General features: G+C 35.7%; 1 protein-coding gene across 1 annotated transcript in view; it reads left to right on the forward strand.

Moving 5' to 3' along the window:
• AP-1mu (adaptor protein complex 1, mu subunit) overlaps positions 1–18,165 on the forward strand; it is a 45,923-nt gene that overhangs the window by 8,044 nt on the left and 19,714 nt on the right. Inside the window, exons 2-3 of the mRNA XM_089097127.1 lie at positions 6,523–6,747; positions 10,696–10,826. Coding sequence (XP_088953253.1) covers positions 6,523–6,747; positions 10,696–10,826 — 356 coding nt within the window. The remainder of the gene's footprint in view (positions 1–6,522; positions 6,748–10,695; positions 10,827–18,165) is intronic.

Here is an 18,165-nt window from a genome sequence, read left to right on the forward strand (position 1 = left end):
TTCTGATATAGCCATAGGATGCATGAAAAACTAAACAAAAACCCTAAAACACTGGAATTGTTACTTTATAATATGCTGCCTGTTTCTATTAATCAAATTATCATGTTTCTTTCCATTGTCATTCACATTTTGAAGTAATGTTTTATAAGTAAGTATAGTAAGTATGACAGCACTAGACCTAAAGGTCCAAGCTGGCAGTGCTGATCTCCGTTGTGTGGCCCTTCAGACAGGAAGTGCAATGGGGGATAATGTTTCATCCAGCACTTTTGTTGAAATCACTTTGACAAAGCAATTTTTACAGGTTACGAATTAAGTATCAGTAATCTTGTTTAATAAAGAAGACATGGCAACATGAGACAAAGAATGATGAAGAATATGTAATCTAGGGCTATATCTGGGACCATCAGGGAGGTAGGCTATATAGTCAGAAAAGAAACCATGATATTCTGAAAGAGCATCAAATAAGGAATGTAATTTTACTACTTTTATTAATATATATTCTTTAGATGTAATGCACTAGATATTTATCAATATTCTATCCAACAAAACACAGAATTTTTTTTCATCAGGTCAAGCATTAAGAAACTGGTTAATAAAGAAGACACATTGTATAATGGAATACAAAATTGTGAAGAAACATTTTATTTGGGACTTTTTCCAAGATTGTTAGAGTGGTGGATGGGTAGTATTGTCAGAAATACAAATATGATCTTTGGGAGGGGAATTAAATTCAAATCTTGTCATACTAATTTCATTTCATTATCATTTCTCCTTCTGGGGAGCTCCTAACAGCCCCTTTTACCAACAACAAAACATTTAAATTAGTTTAAGTGGTATATACCATATCAGGACAGTTTTAGATTTGTCACTTTTCAAGCAAAGAAAAAAAGGAGGTGCTGTTGCATGTACTAGTTGTCCCACTAAATACCAGGGATTGGCACACACAGAAACAAGGGAGGGTCCTTTGTTGGTCATGATGCAAACCATTCATATGTTAAAAAAAGGATAAGAATCACTTTTATAATCAAAGAATCAACTTCAAATAACTAGAATCAAGCACACTTTTGCCCAAAATTGATTACCATTCAGTGAACTTGAAATATGAGGATATCCTAGAAGCAGAACCAGGAACAGGGATGATAATTTTTTCAGGATGTCTTCCATGAGGTAAAAGATGGAGTCCCCTTGGTATAGCCTCTTCCATTTTTCAAAGTCCAGCCATATACATGGTATCTACTTTGGCACTGTTTTCTGTTCCTAGGGAAAATTTCCACTCATATACTACCTTTACACAATCATCAATGTTTTTGTAGCTAAGGACTTCATGGGTCACATCCATCTCATCAAAAAAACCAGCTTTCAGAGAACTGTGTCCAGGACCATTCTGTCTTTGCTGTCTGGCTGTATGAAGAGTGTCTGGCTGTATGAAGAGTGTCCCCTTTCTGTAGGTTTTTCTCCCTTCAGCAATATTGCATCACCTACTTTGCTGATCTTTCCTTTTTTACTTTTTCAAGCGGCAGTTTGACAGGTATATTGGCCAGAACTTTGCAGTTCCTTTATTACATCCTTGACCACATTGGGTAATGCATAGCTTTGCTTTAGGGTATTATCTTATATGTTCAAGATTACGTAGTTCTTGATTTGAATCAACAGTGGATGAGCCCTAAGTTTCTTCATCGTTTCCCTCAGCCTCAGGGTCTTCAGACTGACAGGACATTGTTTGCAGGACTGAGAGGGGTATGCCAATCAAGACTAGGGGGTGGGGGCAGACTTTTGGTGAAAAAAGAGTCAAGAAAATGTTTATCTGTGAAAGTTTCAGGATTGTAGGGCCATATTCTAACTTTCTTGAACCCTTCATAATTTTATTGGATAGATAGAGACCTGGTTCAACAAGTAAAACTGCAAATGTCATTTATTCTCAATGTCTTCTCAGGGCTAGACAACATCCATTTCTTTAGAGCTTTGTTGTATTAGCACTTGAAGGGGAAGTACACACTAACATCTAATGGCTGTAGTGGGGGGGGGTATGATAAGCAGTGTGATGCCTGAATCTTTGGCAAATAAGAGACTCATGGCTATTGAAGATTAGAAGCTTGGGACTGCTGAGATGCATGTGAATATGCTTTGAAGTGATGCATATATTCCACAAAAAGATTGTGGTTGATCCTATCTGATTGCAAAGCTCTACCTGCTGAGTTGACTGGAGCACCTGTTAGCATTTGAGATGGAAACTTTTTCCTTAAACATATTAAGTAAGGTGTAAATACTGACCACCTCTAGAAACAGTCCTGACCATAGTCAAAAGGACACCCATCTCTGTGGATGTCACCTTGCCCACTATATTCCAACCTTTCTCTCCAAACACCTTGGGAGGAATGGGAACTGTGGTCATGGAAGTTTTGTCACAGTTGTATATGTCACTTGGACTTCAAGTTTCAGAGCAACTGCCCAATTTTGACCCTATTAAAGCTTGGATTTACCCAAGCTTGCCAGTTCTGTCTAGCATAGTGACAGCTTTGGATTTTGAGCTCAAAAGCTTTCGAGCTAGTCTATCCTTGCTTCTTTGGTATCTCTCCATTTCTGAGGCACTGTCCTGTACTTTTCTGCAGCAAAGTTCTAAACAAGGATTAGTCTCTTTACTTGTCCAACTGTAACATATCTTGCTTGCTTTTATGAGGTATTCTTGCAGCTGAGCTTCTTTGCTAGTTGTGAACACCTTATTAAAACCCTATTTCTTTACACTAATATAGTTTGCTTTTTTAATTACCTTAAATCCCATGCCAGTGAAATAGGGGGAAAAAAATCCTGTAAAGTTGCTGGTCAGTAATGATGGAGAGCCATTAATTTGGCAGCATCCCACTCTGTTTTCTATGGTTTGGTGGATCAATTCTTATCAACAGTGATCTTCAATGCATTGACAGAGGGAGCAGTGACACCTGCATTGGGAAGACTGTTCCAGGGGGCCACTACTCTATTGGAGAAATAGTGGTTTTGGAGTCTGATTTGAGCTCTCTTCCAAAGCAGCTTTTTACTATGCCCTCTTGTCCTGGATGATTTTTCAAGTTGGAAAGGTTTCTGAGAAGAGGAATTGCCATGCAGTAGCTTGTAAGCCATAATGACATTGCCCCTGCATTGTCTGTAGATGATTGCTGGGAGCTGTAGTTTGTTCAGGTGAGATGGATAGTTGAGGTTCTTGCATCCATCAACTGCTTTGGTTTGCGCGCCTTTGAACAAACTCTATTTTCTGTTAGTCACCCTTATTCAGGGGCGTGGCAACACATCCTAAATTCCAGCAATGGTCGCACAAGACCCTTGTACAGCTTCATCCTGACTTTGGATGATCTGCTGCATACTGTATGCTTAATTATTCCGATGGTCTGAGATGCTTTGGCAACCACTGTTTGTGTGTTTGTACAATTTTAATTCTTCATTGATGACTATTCCCAAATCTCTTTCAGCTACTGAAGAACAAATTGATTGCCTAGAGCCATCCCCTCAACTCATATGGTACTGCCACTTCTCATTCTTTTTCACAAAATGTATTGTCTTTTATTCCTGGATGCTAAATTCAAGCTTCCATTGGTGGGCCCAGAGGGAAAGTGAATCCAGGTCTTCCTGTATGTTGGCTCTTGTTGCTGTCAACTCCACGGGCCCAATAAGCTTTGAATTGTTAGCATAAAGGCTCATCTTATTTCTTACAGCCTGTAAACACTTTAACTCTCTGCTTTCTTCCTGAGAGGAACTGCATCACCCTTTCAACAACCTCCCCATGTATCCTGGTAGCTAAGAGTTTTGCCTTCAAACAGTGATGGCAAGCTTTGTCAAAAGCCTTTGCAAAGTCTAATAAGATTATATCAGCAGGGATACCCAGGTCTAGCAGATTGGTGACATATTCATATGCAATATATAATATACCTAAATATATAAAATATTTCACATAGTGCCTATGAAGCACATATCAAGAAAATGTTTGTTCTTCTGAGGCTCTTCAAATAGTAAGGCCATTTTTTATACCAGTAATTGCAGCCTTTATCTGAATAGTCTGTTTTCTTTTGAACTGCTTTTGAGTGATCCTCCCATTTGCCTTTTGGGAAGTATGGCACTCTTAATTGTGTCAATCTGAAACAAAAATACTTCTCGCCTTCTTTTTGGTAATTAGTAGAAGAGTCACAAATGTGTCCAAATTAAAAATAACTTGTTAGATGGCCTGTGCTATGAACTGTGCTAGATAGCCAAGATTTTATAGAGAATGATAAGTGGATTGACCCACTATGTACTGTGTCCCAGTATATAGCACTTACCCTTAAGTTTAAAAGTAAAAGAACAAAACATATTTTGCTATAATTCTTGGCTATGGCCTCTACCAAAAGAACCAGTGTAATAACAAACTTGTTGCTATATAATAGACCTCTGTTGAAAAATTATATTAAATAGATTCTTTGGGATGCTTCTACTTCAATTCATGTTTTCTGTAGTTTTTATTTTATTATTATTATTTCATATTATATATGTATCCAATGTGGTCTTTTGATTTTTTTTTTTTTTTTTTTTTTGCAAATTATATTTTGAGGTCTTGAAATGACACCCTGTTTTTTTATTGGAAAATGGTTATAACTTCTGAGAACTATCTCAAAGCAATCATAAATTCTTATCTCATTCTAAGGGTGTTCTGCGTCATTGCCAATTTTCAATTTTCAGAGAATAGTTAGAATGATGTTGAAATAAATCAAAAGACTAATTAGAACTAATAAATTGAAGTTGGATATTTTAATTAAATTAAAACCAAATGGATATTTAATTTCAATTAAAATCAAGTTGCCATCAATCCATGGCTGTTGGAGAAAAGGCCAAGGCAGTAGATAGTCTGAGTGAGAGGCACAGCTGGCATAATCCAAAGACATGGGAATTGGAGAAATATTCAGTAAATTAACAAATAAAAAAAACTTTGGCAGTCAAAAACAAACACAAATTAAATAAATAATAAACTTTTTTTTAAAAGAAGTTTTTCAAAGAAAAGTAAAGAGCAATATTAAACTTCAAGACCAGAAGAAATAAAATCCTATAATAACTCAAATTCAAAATTACCAGAAATTTCTATTTAAGAACAAAGGAAACCAAAAACAAACATAAATTAAAATAAGCGATTATTTTAAACATAAAGATAACAGATATTGACATAGATGAATAAATAAATCTTAACTTGATTAAAAATTAAATGGAACATTCAAGTCAAATTTACAACAAACAAAACATACTACAAACAGGAGTTTGCTACTACCATCTCCCAAATCTGTAAAAGTACTAGAGCATATAGCATTATTTGTGCTTTACTGAACGTAAAGTATATCATAAACTTTTTTTTTATATTTATAGTATTGAAAGTAAAAATAAAATACACTGAAATAAAATCTTAAATTGCTGACGTCTCAGGAATTAATATCATTATATGTTAAATAGTCAGTTTATTTTTATTGGCTCTTTTCAGTTATCTTGATTATTAGTGGGTTTTTTTTGACATCTCTTTAAAAAAAATAATAGCTAAAGGACACCTCAAAATATATATACTTTTTAATAAAAGGCAAATGACAGAATAGTCTGTAGCATGTTTATGGTTTGGCAAGGGGGAAGGGGACAGTAGCCAAACTCCTGTTTGTAGTAATTTTTGTTTGTTTTAAGTATGACTTGAATATTCTATTCAACTTTTTCTTGTTTTGAGATTTATTTATATTATCTTTATGTATTATCTGATCATTTATTTTAATTTCTATTCGTTTTGGAGTTTATTTATTCTTTAATAGCAATTTCTGTTGGTTTTGAGTTTGAATTTTTATAAGACTTAATTTCTCTAAAAATAAACAACAAAAAATAAAAAGAAATATATTGTTCATTTTAAGTTATAATATTGTTTTGTATTTCATTTGAACACTCTTTTTAGCGTAATATGGTTCAACGTCTGCAATTAAGGCTGTGATCCTAAACTATTTTTTCCTAAATCCAGAATAAAAATTGCATTAAGTTTCTTGATTTCATTAGTCATAGTTTTCTTGAATTGGCAATTATCTGTGTATCAAATATTACTGGTAGATCAGTTCCAATTTTTAATCAAAAGATTTTCATAAAAAAAGAAAAAGTTGTGCCATTTTGCTATAAATCAGTAGATATGTGAGCACTGAAATCAACTGTATAATTTGACAGTTGCAAGCCAAAACTAAGACAAAATAAGACCAGAGATAGCCATAAATAAGGTGGGAATAGGAAATAGCTGTTAGTTGGGCTTCTATGATGGATTGAGACATGAGCACAGAGACACTGCCAACTAATGTTTTAATCTAATTTCAGTAGTTACACCTCCCCCCTCCATCTGATCATGGAAATTTTGCAATTTGCACCAAAAGCTTACTTTTTAGGCATGCAGTTCCTAGTTTTGGTTGTATTCTCCTGCTGTCCCTGAAAGGCAAAACTTATGGATCTGTTGCTCCTATTGGTAATTTCATAATTCCTTTTATTATATATTTTTTTTAGGTTTTAATAGCCAGAAATTATCGAGGAGATGTAGAAATGAATGTGATAGAAAAGTTCATGCCAATATTAATGGAACGAGAAGATGACGGATCGCTAGCTCCTATTGTACAAATTCCAGAATGCACTTTTGCTTTCATCAAGCATAATAATATTTACCTTGTTTCTGCTACAAGGAAAAACGCAAACATAATGATGGTGTTTTCATTTCTTCACAAGATTGTTCAGGTATAGTTTTTTTCATGCTGCCTTAGGAATATAAAAACAATTCAAATATTTATTCAAATTTTCTAAATGCTTATCAGATCAAGCCTGCACCTAGGATGTTTTCGTTTATTATTTTTTTAGGAGGGGGGTCAATAAAAGAAACCAGGGGGTAATATTTGAAAAGGCCAATTTTATTTGGCAATTTAAATCAGAGATTTCTGGATATTTAGAAAATTTAAGATTTGGTAGCCAAAGCCCTCCTTTCTGGGCATATCCATGTGTCAGATGACAGGCATAGAAAAAAAAAGAAAAAACGCATACTGTGTTCTCTTTCGTTAGGGTAATATAAAAACTCCCCCTCCCCTCAAGCAACAAATTTTCGAAATCACCTTACCCTGAAAACCATGGAGAAGCAAACTGTTCCCTGTCATAAGGTTTGTCTGGGTTCTCAAAAATCAGGTTTAGACGAGTGTTCTATGGTCAAATAAACAAAAAAAGTGTGCAAAGCTGTGGTACAATATCTGGAAGGAATCTAATAAGCCCCAATCAAGGGTCGTCTTCACACTGTTTTTGAATGCAAAGAAGAAGTTCATAAATCTATCAAAAAACCTAAAAAGCAGAGAAGTTTTAGAGCAAGTCTAAAAAAAAATCCGAAAGTAATGCGGAAGCTCTTCAAGAAATCCCAGACCAGTAAAAAGGTATTCATCTGACATTCCGGAAGAGGAGTGATTAAGGCATTACTCTACAATATTTTAGTTCCAAAGACCCCCAGCTTGAGCAGGATTGTGTTAGATTTCTAAGCAAAAAAACTCGAAACCTTATCAAAAGTGCAAAATGCCTTTGTGTTATTCAAATTGGCTGTAGTCAAAATATTGCACAGAGTAAAATAGGAAAGGCTTCATATCTCGATGGTATGTGTCTTGTTAACCTACAGGATGACACTGACCTCTTGATTGAACATATCTTTGCCCTGTTGCAGATATGTGTTAATTGTGGTATTGTCTCTTAAGTCAGCTTGTGTCTGTTTTCTTACCGTCTCTAGTGATTTCACAAAAGTCCTAGAGCTACTTTTACTCTCAGCAGTTTTGGAGAAACATGTTTTGGACTATCATCCGTTTTGATTCTGTTGAAAACCGCAGTTGCGCGTTTTTATATAGACCCTTAAGGAAGGTTACTGATAAAGTCCAGAGAACGGGGCCCTCCTTTATGGGCAGTGTAGCTTTATGTATCCCCGTTATCGGATTGATTACATTTGCAAAGATATATTGATTGGCAAACTTATAAAATAGCATTTGAGTTTTTGCCTTTACATAGGATTTACGAATGTTAAATTTTTTTTGTTACTGAAGCGTTTCCGTTTTCGTTTTCCTTCTTTTCTAAGTCCCTGCTTTTCTCTTTTTTTTGGCATGATCAAGCAAAAATAAGATTATTATAAATATATCTTTAAATATATAGTCAATGTCAATGCACTTGTCTCATAAATTTCAAACAGATCACTGCAAAAAGGCAAACCAATCTTTCTGCTGGGAAAAGGGATTATGTTGAGGGATTACATGCTAAGTTCATGCCTTCAATGATACATATTGAAAATTCTACTATGATTCTGCTTCAAATAAGGTAGAAGTTGCCCTTATTTCTGCTACAAAGCTGGCAGAGAGAATGGGTGTGATCTGGTGCTTCTTTTTTACTCCAATTAGGGGCATAACTTCAGCATTTTTATTTGGGAGGGGGGACAAGAGGGGTCCATATCTGGAGAGTCAAGGGGCATGGACTATATAATAATTTCTCTCTTCAAATTATGGAGGGGGCAAAGGCCCCCACCCCCCAACGACACCTCTACCTGCAATCAATGGTATTGTAAATCTTTGCATGACTTTGGTTCAAACGAGGTGCAGAATGTCTACCCTTGTGCTAAAACCTTGATGGTAAGAGAAAAGCCCTTAGGCCCTTGGGTTGTCCAATCATACTAATTAAAGATACTTTCATGTTTCTGCTTTTGAATAAGGTGCAATATAAAGGACAATTCCATTAAATGCTCTTAGGGAGTGCAAGGACAGATTTTTAATCAGCATCAATTGCAATAACACTAATACACTATTTAATTATTATAATTATATTATAATATAATATATATATATAATATATATATATATATATATATATATATATATATATATATATATATATATATATATGTATTATATTATAATATAATATAATTATATTATAATTATATAGTCTACACTATATAATTATCTACATTTCCCATAACTAATTTATTTAAAAAAAAGACTCACAGGAACAAAATATATAAAAATAGTTAGCGATTAGCCTTATTGTTAAAATGGTTAGACCTCTAGAGAACCTATGTGGGTAAAATAAGCAAAAAAGTCCTCCATTGGAAAAAAAAATTCAAAGTTTATGTCAAGTGATTTTTGAGTCCCAAGAAATCAACTCAATAGGACACACAGCTTGTCAATTTAGGATATTTTCCTTCTTAGTTTTTTCATTATCACATCCTTATTCCAGTGAGGTGTTTTAGCTGTTTTGTATATAATTTTCAATTCTATTCAGCATGTTCTTTTTTTGCTGATTTGGAGGGAATAATGAAGAAAACTAAAAATAACGGCTTCGGAAAGAGAGATCACAAAAGGCAAAGCAAAATAAAATTTAAGACATTAGTATCCAATATTTCTTGGAGTCTCTCCCCCTCCCCTCACCATTAAGATGATCAGTTATTTCTTATTTTCTCCATCATGAAACGACTGTCAAAAACAAAGTAAAGTCAGTTAATGTCTGAGTATTAGAAGCTGTTCCATATATAAAATTCTGTTTTGAAGGATTTTCATCTTGAATTGGGCTTTTCCTAATATTTTGTAACAACCTCAGAATTAGTTATACTAATATTAACACAAGTTAAACTATACAAAAATACCTACTTTGTATGCTAGATAATTTTTCTGAATTTAAATTTTCCTTTGAAAATGAGAGATTAGAGCTTGGAACCTCTGCCGTAGAGTAACGTCTGTTACGTAGGGACGTAACGTAGGGAGCCTCTGTCATTGCGTAACATAAGTCCAGATCCCTCCCCTTTTTAGAGCTGCTCCTGTAATATTCTTAAAATCATATGTCTCTGGTGCTAGACTTGTCACGGGTCTTGCAAAACTTAATAGACTTTGCATATTTGTATTCATCACCAGCAGTACATTCTTTTGAAGCATATTTTTAACACAGTTTTGTTTTTTTAGACATGAACTACTGTTAATAGAGGCCTGTCTTTACTTACAGTTTGTTGGGACACACTTTTTTTTCGAAAAACTTTGCTGTCTAGACTAGGTTTACAATAAAAAGTCAAACATTTAAATGAGTTTATTATAATGTTAAAATGCTACCTAATCTAAGCGCTATTTAAAAATGAGAGATTCTGGTTGCTATCATTTTGGCTCATTGTGCCATGAATATCACGCATTGCACTCGCGACTGAAGGTATTTCATCAGGAAATTGGTACCTGTGTAACGCAAATTATTGGTCAGCATGGGAACAATTTCTTTTTTTTAGTGCAATGAATAGATGTGATAATAATAGATTACAGCATTTTAGAGGTGGTAGTAGGCAAAAATATGTACATTTAAGTAAAAATATTTTAGTTTCATCTAGGTTCAGGGAAAGAAGGACGGGGGGGGGGTGTAAATGCATGCTTTTAATTATATCAATTTGTTATGACATAAGCAAATCTATTTTTTTTTAAGTTTTCCAATCTTCTTGATGGTTTAAGAAAAAAATTAAAGAATATTATCAAAAATAACTGTACATGCTATTTTGTTGTTACCGACGTCTAAAAAAAAAAAAAAAATCTATAATTAATTTAGAAAAATTCAAAATTCTTCTTCAAACCTATGTTGTACATAATTAGACTTGAAACCACGCGTTATTAGTAGGCCTGATTATACAATATTGATTGATTCTAGGTGCTAATGGAGTATTTCAAGGAACTAGAAGAAGAGAGTATACGAGATAATTTCGTCTTGATTTATGAGCTTTTAGATGAATTGATTGATTTCGGATATCCCCAAACAACTGAAAGCAAAATACTTCAAGAGTAAGTATATTGGTATTTTCACATTGTATGAAATATACATTGTATGGCATATGCATTGGTATATCATACAGTGGTAGATGAAGCCTTTCATACAACTTAAATGCCTTATTTTGTCTCTGACAATGCTTGAGACGCCAAATCATGTTAGATTAGAGAGAGAGAGAGAGAGAGAGGGGGATTTATTATACCAGACAGCGACATCAGTATTAACAGCCACCCTTAGAAGTAAAACACTTGTCTGAGGGGGCTGGCAAAAATATGCTAAATGATAAAAGACAAAATAAATAATAAAATAAGTAATAAAAGTCGTATATCCCAATCGGCACCACAAATTTTACAACTAAAAAATTTCAACTTTACTGTTATGATCATACCCCTAGAGGCCATAATTACTTATTTAGTTATTTATTTACACCCCCTCCTCCAAAAAACAAACAAATAAAGTTCATACTTTCTAAAAATGATTTCTTTAATTGCAAAAGAAATATCACATATAACAGTATTTTATCCCATCATAACAATGTACTAGGTTTTTTGGGTTTCTTATTCTAGCACCAAAAATTGTCCTTTTCCATTTCTACTATTCATTTTCTGTTGGCATTGGCATAACTTACCAAGATCTTAGGGTAGGAGGACACAGTTAAAACAAGATTGAACAGGTTATTCTCCCCATCTGGGGATTAACAAGCCTATGAAGGAGGTGATTTTCTTCAGTTTGTATATTGTCTGACTTCGTAATAGTCAACTGGCAATCTTTTCATTCTCAAATAGTGATCTTTTCCTGATAAATACTGAGTTTTATTTGGGCAGACCCTTACTTGTAATACTTAAAGCTAATCTTAGATCGTTTCATTTTTACCTTAACTATTTTATTTTCTTCTATTTGTTTTCTTTTCTCTTTATTTTTTGTAACTGTATCTTATTATAACTGTGGCTTACAATAGTTGAATTATAAGATGTTTTCTAAGCTTTATGGAACAAATGCAAGTAAAATACTCTGAAATAGTCCCATGCCATGCAGTATAACAGATAAAAATTCGTTAGCTCTGTATCTAGCGCTCTATATATCTGTATCTGTATAATAACGCGCTAGGGTTTTAAGAGTTTGTAAATCATAGTTGAGTATGAGTATGAGTACACTAGTTGAGTATGATGTTAATGCACTGATTGTAGATCTCTTGTCTCAGTGGTACTCATCAAGCTGCGGGAGAATTTGAATGGCTTTTGGAGAATTAGGCTTATTTGTGTTCTTTGACTGAGGTTTGTCCTGAATACTGTACCTTTTATTACGTGGACAGCTGTTGTAATAATGAGTACTGCAGGGGAATTTGGCATTGATTTTGGACTTGGCTCTTCTCTCTTATGTAGATTTGTAGAATATGTAGATTTGGCTAAGTTTCAGCCTTTAATCGCTACGAGAGAAAATTGAATATTTGTTAAAAGAGCGTAAACGTTTTGGACTCAGTTTTAAACTTTCAGAAGACAGGGTTGCAAGAATTCAATGCCGAGGCATCTAAAGATGTAAGAAAATCATCTAAGTGTCTTTTGGCCAAACAAATTTAAGTCTTCCCAAGTAATTCAATGAGATACTTAGGTATAGCCTGGGGCCAAATCAAGGCCGTACTCAAAGATTTTTTCGGGGGAGGGGTACTCAAAAGATTTTTTTCGGGGAGGGGGTATTTACACAAAAAAAAATTACGGCCATTGTCAAAATTATAGAAGCAGCTGTCAGATTACAGCTGAAAATACTGTAAAGAGCATTCTTGTGAGCTACAACAATTATTAAAAATATACCCTGAATAGAAAGATTTTGTCAAAATTATGTTGAGTTGTAGCCCTGCCTTGTTTATGCATCGCTTTATGGGCGTATTTAACCCAAATTGACCAATCTGAAGTCCGTTTTTTTATTGCAAACACTTGAAATTTTTACTAAGATACCCACTTTGAAAGAGAATCACTTTCGATTTAGGTTTGCAGGAAAAGATAGACCAAATTGAAATGTTACGATCTTCTCAATTACTACTGCTAACAACTCATCGCAGCACCAAGCCGCCTGAGGCCAACACATCTACGCACGCTCCTCTTCCATCCCAATCTATTCAAAGCCTCCCTTTTTACAACTTCCCAGGAAGTTCCTATTTTCTTTAAATCTTTCTTTATGACATCCTCCCACCCCAGACGAGGATGGCCTGCTTTCTGTTTCGCCCTAGACGGTTGGTCGAAAAGGAAAATCTTCGTCAATCTGTCAGTCTTCATTCGCAGAACGTACCCTAGCCACCTCAACCTTTCTTTCATTATAGCCCTAGAGGGCGGAATTGAACAACGTTTTTCGTAAAGCCTGTTGTTTGAAATACGGTCAGTCAGCCGGTTACCCAGAACAATCTTTAAGCAATTTCTGTGGAAAACATCTAGTAAATTTTCATCGCTTTTCGGAGCGCCCATGCTTCAGAACCATATTTGTCCACTGTCATCACTGTAGCTTCCAATGTTCTAATCTTGGTTTGCAGACTTATCTTCCTATTCTTCCAGACTTTTTTCAACTGTGAAAAAAAAACCACTGAACCTTGGCTATTCTATTTTTAACATCTTCACTGCTCCCACCATCTTTACTAATAATACTACCAAGGTAAGTGAAGCTGCCCACCTGATCAATCTTTTCATTACCCACCAATCATCCAACCTTTATCAGCTCAACAAATCAATCACATATCAATAGGGGGATAGAACTACAACCCTGCTTAGCTCCTGATTTAACACAAAACCAGCTGCTAACCTCATTTCCTACCTTAACTGCAGCAGTGTTATTGTCGTACATAGCACTAATCACTTTAATGTATTTGTCTGGTGTACCATACAGGGATAAAACCTTTACTAAAGCTCTTCTATTAACAGAATCGAACGCTTGTCATAATCTATAAAACAGAGGACCAAAGGTATTTGACAACTCAATAACTTCTCAATTATTAACCTAAGAGTGAAAATTTGGTCGACACATCCTCTGCTTTTTCTAAAACCGCACTCTTCTTCTCTTAAAACTTTGTCTACGGCATCTCTCAGTCTAAAAAGTATCATATTACTAAGTAATTTACTACCTACAGAGACCAGACTAATGCCTCGATACTTACCATACTCATTTTTATCACCTTTCTTAGAAAGTGGCTTAATTAAGATTTTCCTTAAATCGTTAGGTGCTTCCCCTTTTTCAAAAATTAGATTCATAATATTCAGTAACTTATTTCTAACCTCAGACCACCATAATAAGAAACTCATTTACCACCCTATCAGCACCTGGAGCCTTATTGTTTTTTGATCCTTTTAGTACTGTCGCTAATTCTTCCTCACAAAACAAATCTTCCGTCACATCCAAGGTATCACGATCTTTTTCATTTTCGTGTATATATTTTCTTGCAACTCTATCTCGGTTTATCAAATTCTCAAAATGTTCTGCCCATGTCTCTTTAATTCTTTCCTTATTGCTAATTGTGGCCCCATTCATATCTTTAACTGGGCAAAGTCCGTATTGACTACTCCGTCTCAATTTATTAACATGCCAGTACAATATTTTATTATTATGCCGTCTAGCTGCATCTTTCAGATCCCCGGCAATTTTTTCCATGGCCTCCACTTCACACCTCCTTAGTTCATATTTTAATGCTTTCTCCACTTTCTTTACATTGCTTTTGTTTTCATATGATCTATCACTCAGATAGATCATGCCTTTTCACGTTTTGTATAAGTGCAAGTGACATCATAACTGTTTTGTTAGTGTTTTTTTTTATTTTGGTATTCCTTTTGTATTTCCCTTTTTTCGACTTTTTTTTCTTTCATCTTTGTATGAGCAGGCCGAGGGGCTAATAACTGACCGTCGCAGGTGTCCCTTCCTTCGTGCCTCCGGCTGCCTCCGGCACACCTGAAACAGCGTGTTCCTGGAAGCGAAGGAACACAGTTTTATCTTTGGCTTATAGAAAGCGTACGGCGCATTTTTTACGACGGCAAACTTTCTCCTCTTGAGAGGTTATCTTTACTTGGTTGTGTTGTTTACTGCGTTCGACATTGGAGAAACCAATGCAGAGGTCGGTGTGAAATCAGAATTGCGTATCGGTGAATGGTGCGTTTACAGACCGATTGGCAGGGGAAAGAGAGTATTAGTTGGGCGGGTCATATAGTTTGGCTACTTGTCTGGGCGAAGATGCCACTCTGTTGACACGCAGAATATGGCGATGCCATTCCCTGACGACATAGGAATTCTGTGCCAGTGGTTCCGGCTGAATGCTGATCTCACATTAACTGCCGCATTGGTAGACCAGGGTTACTGTGACTCCAGCCTGTATATCATGCATTCAGCAGAACACGTTTCTATGGAAATCGGCACCAACATTGTCTTTGGCTTTGACTCAGACGTCTTTACAAAGCTGAATTCATTTATCCAGAAGAAAGGGTTCCACTTTTTTGATGTCTCGTCAGCATCGCAATCATCATGTTAAAAATGGCACCTGAACCCAACACTGATCTCAAGACCATAGACACCCCCATTGCCATGTTCTGTGTGTCAACAGACGGACTTTTGTTTAACATTTTTTAGAGGTACTTTTTATTTTTTTTTTCCTTCCTTCCTCCTCTCCACTCAGTGATATTTTAAACAAAAAACATATGAATCTTACAACTTTATACATTATCTTATCACCTAAACTTCAAAAAAAAAAAATTATTATATACCATTCAATGTATTAGTGGACATGAAGGCACACTACCATTTACCTTTTTTCTTGCCAAATATCTATCGCTCCCTCCGTTCCAGGGTGTCCTTCCCCCTCTAGGAGACGCTTTTCCGGTGGCATTTTACTTCAATTTCTTAAAATTCATATCCTTCAATTTTCACTAATACGAATTCGAATTTTAAAGGTGGTCTTAACGTATCAATTTTAAACCTACCAATAAATATCTGAGACACTAGTTAATTTTTTTTAGTTGTTTGCTTTACTTAGCGCTTTTTACTAATAACTCGGTAGTAACAGTTTTTCTGACTGTTGCTTTACAGTTTTCTCTTCAAATAACCAAAGGTCTGGGTTTAATACCAAGAAAGTTGGATTCTAAGTACATTCGGGAAAAAGGGATCTGTGTTTCTTCCGGATTCTTTCTTGTCAAAGCAGCAGATTGCTTTTTTTTTAGTACAATTAAGAATCCGAGATCCAAGGGTGCGTCTTGGCACAGCCACTAAAAAGAAAAACAGGTATGATAAAAGGGAAAAGGATGTGTGAAAACGTGATAAAAGGCAACTTTTACTGCTGGCCAAGCCATATTGAATTGGGCTGCGAAGCGTGACGTCAATTCTTGGGCGGGAAACTCAAATAACGATGAAACGTGGATGCGTAGACACGTTTTTTCGGAACTGTGGCGAATTGTTTTGGCCTAAAATATTTGTCGTAGATCCTACTAATCCACCAGAACGTTTTCACGTCGAAATAATACTAGGAATATAATAATAATAATAATTTTATTACCCACCATCCACAAAAAGATTATAGTGGAGCACAACAAAAAATAAAAAGGAAACCAACTTCAAAAAAAAAAAATAATAATAAAAATAAAGATACGAAACTCAAACAAATGCAGGTGAAAAACGACGTCTCATCAATCTGACTTTGAACACTGAATTGTCCCGAATGGTCGACCATTGCTTGGATGGCTCCGTAAGTCCATGTTTTTCCAGTCGAAAATTCCGGTATCGCTTGGATATATACAGTAAAAATTTTGCATACTTATAGTAGCACTTTCGGATTTTTTCACAGTCTGTCACTGTCAGCACATGGGATGCACCGGCAAGGTAGATTACATGTGGCTGGAAAACTGAACGATAAATTGAGGCTAGAGATTTCCTGGAATAGCGTCCGCGATTTGGCACTAAAGACCAGTAAGCACGTTTAATGGCGGAGGTTGTTTGCTTGACGATGGATTGCCTGGTTTTATCGATCGTTTCTGCAATCATGATACCCAGATATCGTAGCTCAGACACTGTAGGGACTGCATGATTGCCGAGGGTCACAGATTCACTTTTAAGTGCGTTGAAGGTTAAAAACTCGCACTTCTCTATATTGATAGAGAGCCAGATAGAAAGAAAGTCACTGTGGAGTCGACTCAGGTTATCTTGTAAGTCAGCTTTCGATCTACTGAGCAGAAGGACGTCTTCAGCGTATGCAAGGTAAGACAGGTCGGTACCGTGAAGTAGAAGGGAGGGCGAGATGCGGTCCAGAATCTTGGAAATCGCATGTTTGAAAATGAAAGGACTAAGAACGCTCCCTTGCCTCGCGCCTCTTTTGATTTTGGCGGGATCTGATGTTCTATCTTTCCATTTGGTAGAAACTATTGAATTTTCGTTTTCACTATGCTCGCACTTACACCACTCAGAAGTAGAGCATTCATTGCTTGCATGTGGTTGACGCTGTCGAACGCTTTTGAAATATCTATAGTACACATATAAAAAGGCGAATTGCTTTTCTCTGAGTCCATATGTAAGTTAGCAAGAACGTGTGGAGCCTCTAGACAACCGAGACCTTTCTGAAAGCCAAGTTGATTATCCCCAAAATCTCCAGTATCCAGCTCGGAGAAGATCACATACTCAAACACTTTGCTCAGGATGCAAGGGACTGTTATGGGTCTGTAAGAATTACAGTCATTGACAATCAGTTGTTAGTTACAACTAGAAACCACGTTTCACGGTACTTTGAGTTTCGCACCTTGCTTTTTACGTCATCACCGCGCAGCCCTATGTTGTATAACTTAAAAACCGTGTTCCGGGATTTTTTTTTGAAATTTCGGGATTTTTTTTTTTTGAAGAAAAATCGGAATTTTATTTTGAGCTGGTGGCAACGCTGCATGAGTAATAGGAAAAAGTGACACCATCAGTGCAATCGTAGGGTTACCTAGTTTTTGCATGGATATCAACAACTTGTAGTCCTCCGTTCTTCTTCTTTAGGTACATATCAGATGTTTTCAGTCTTGGGGGTTCTTTTCCTTGCTAAATAAACCCGTAAATGATTTTTTCCAAGTTTTAAAAGATTGCTTTCGAAGGTGCTGAAATATTAAACAGATACCGAATAACAGACAAGCTGTATATATTTACATATTGCGCCCTTTGGAATATGCCTCCGGCGTGCCTCCGTGCTCTTGCCTCCAGGTGTCCCTCAAAATGCCTAGTTATTAACCCCTCGGAGCAGGCACCAATAAATTATTATCATCAAGCATCATTCAAACCAATTCTGCGTCTGATCTTTGAATATACATTATTACTTCAAGCTTCTGCTGGACTGAAAGAAAACTGAAAATTACTGCCTTGAACTTG

Source organism: Artemia sp. Qi Xiang Cuo, chromosome 1 (assembly GCF_049724085.1).
Source record: "Artemia sp. Qi Xiang Cuo chromosome 1, ASM4972408v1, whole genome shotgun sequence".
In the NCBI taxonomy this organism is placed as follows: domain Eukaryota; kingdom Metazoa; phylum Arthropoda; class Branchiopoda; order Anostraca; family Artemiidae; genus Artemia; species Artemia sp. Qi Xiang Cuo.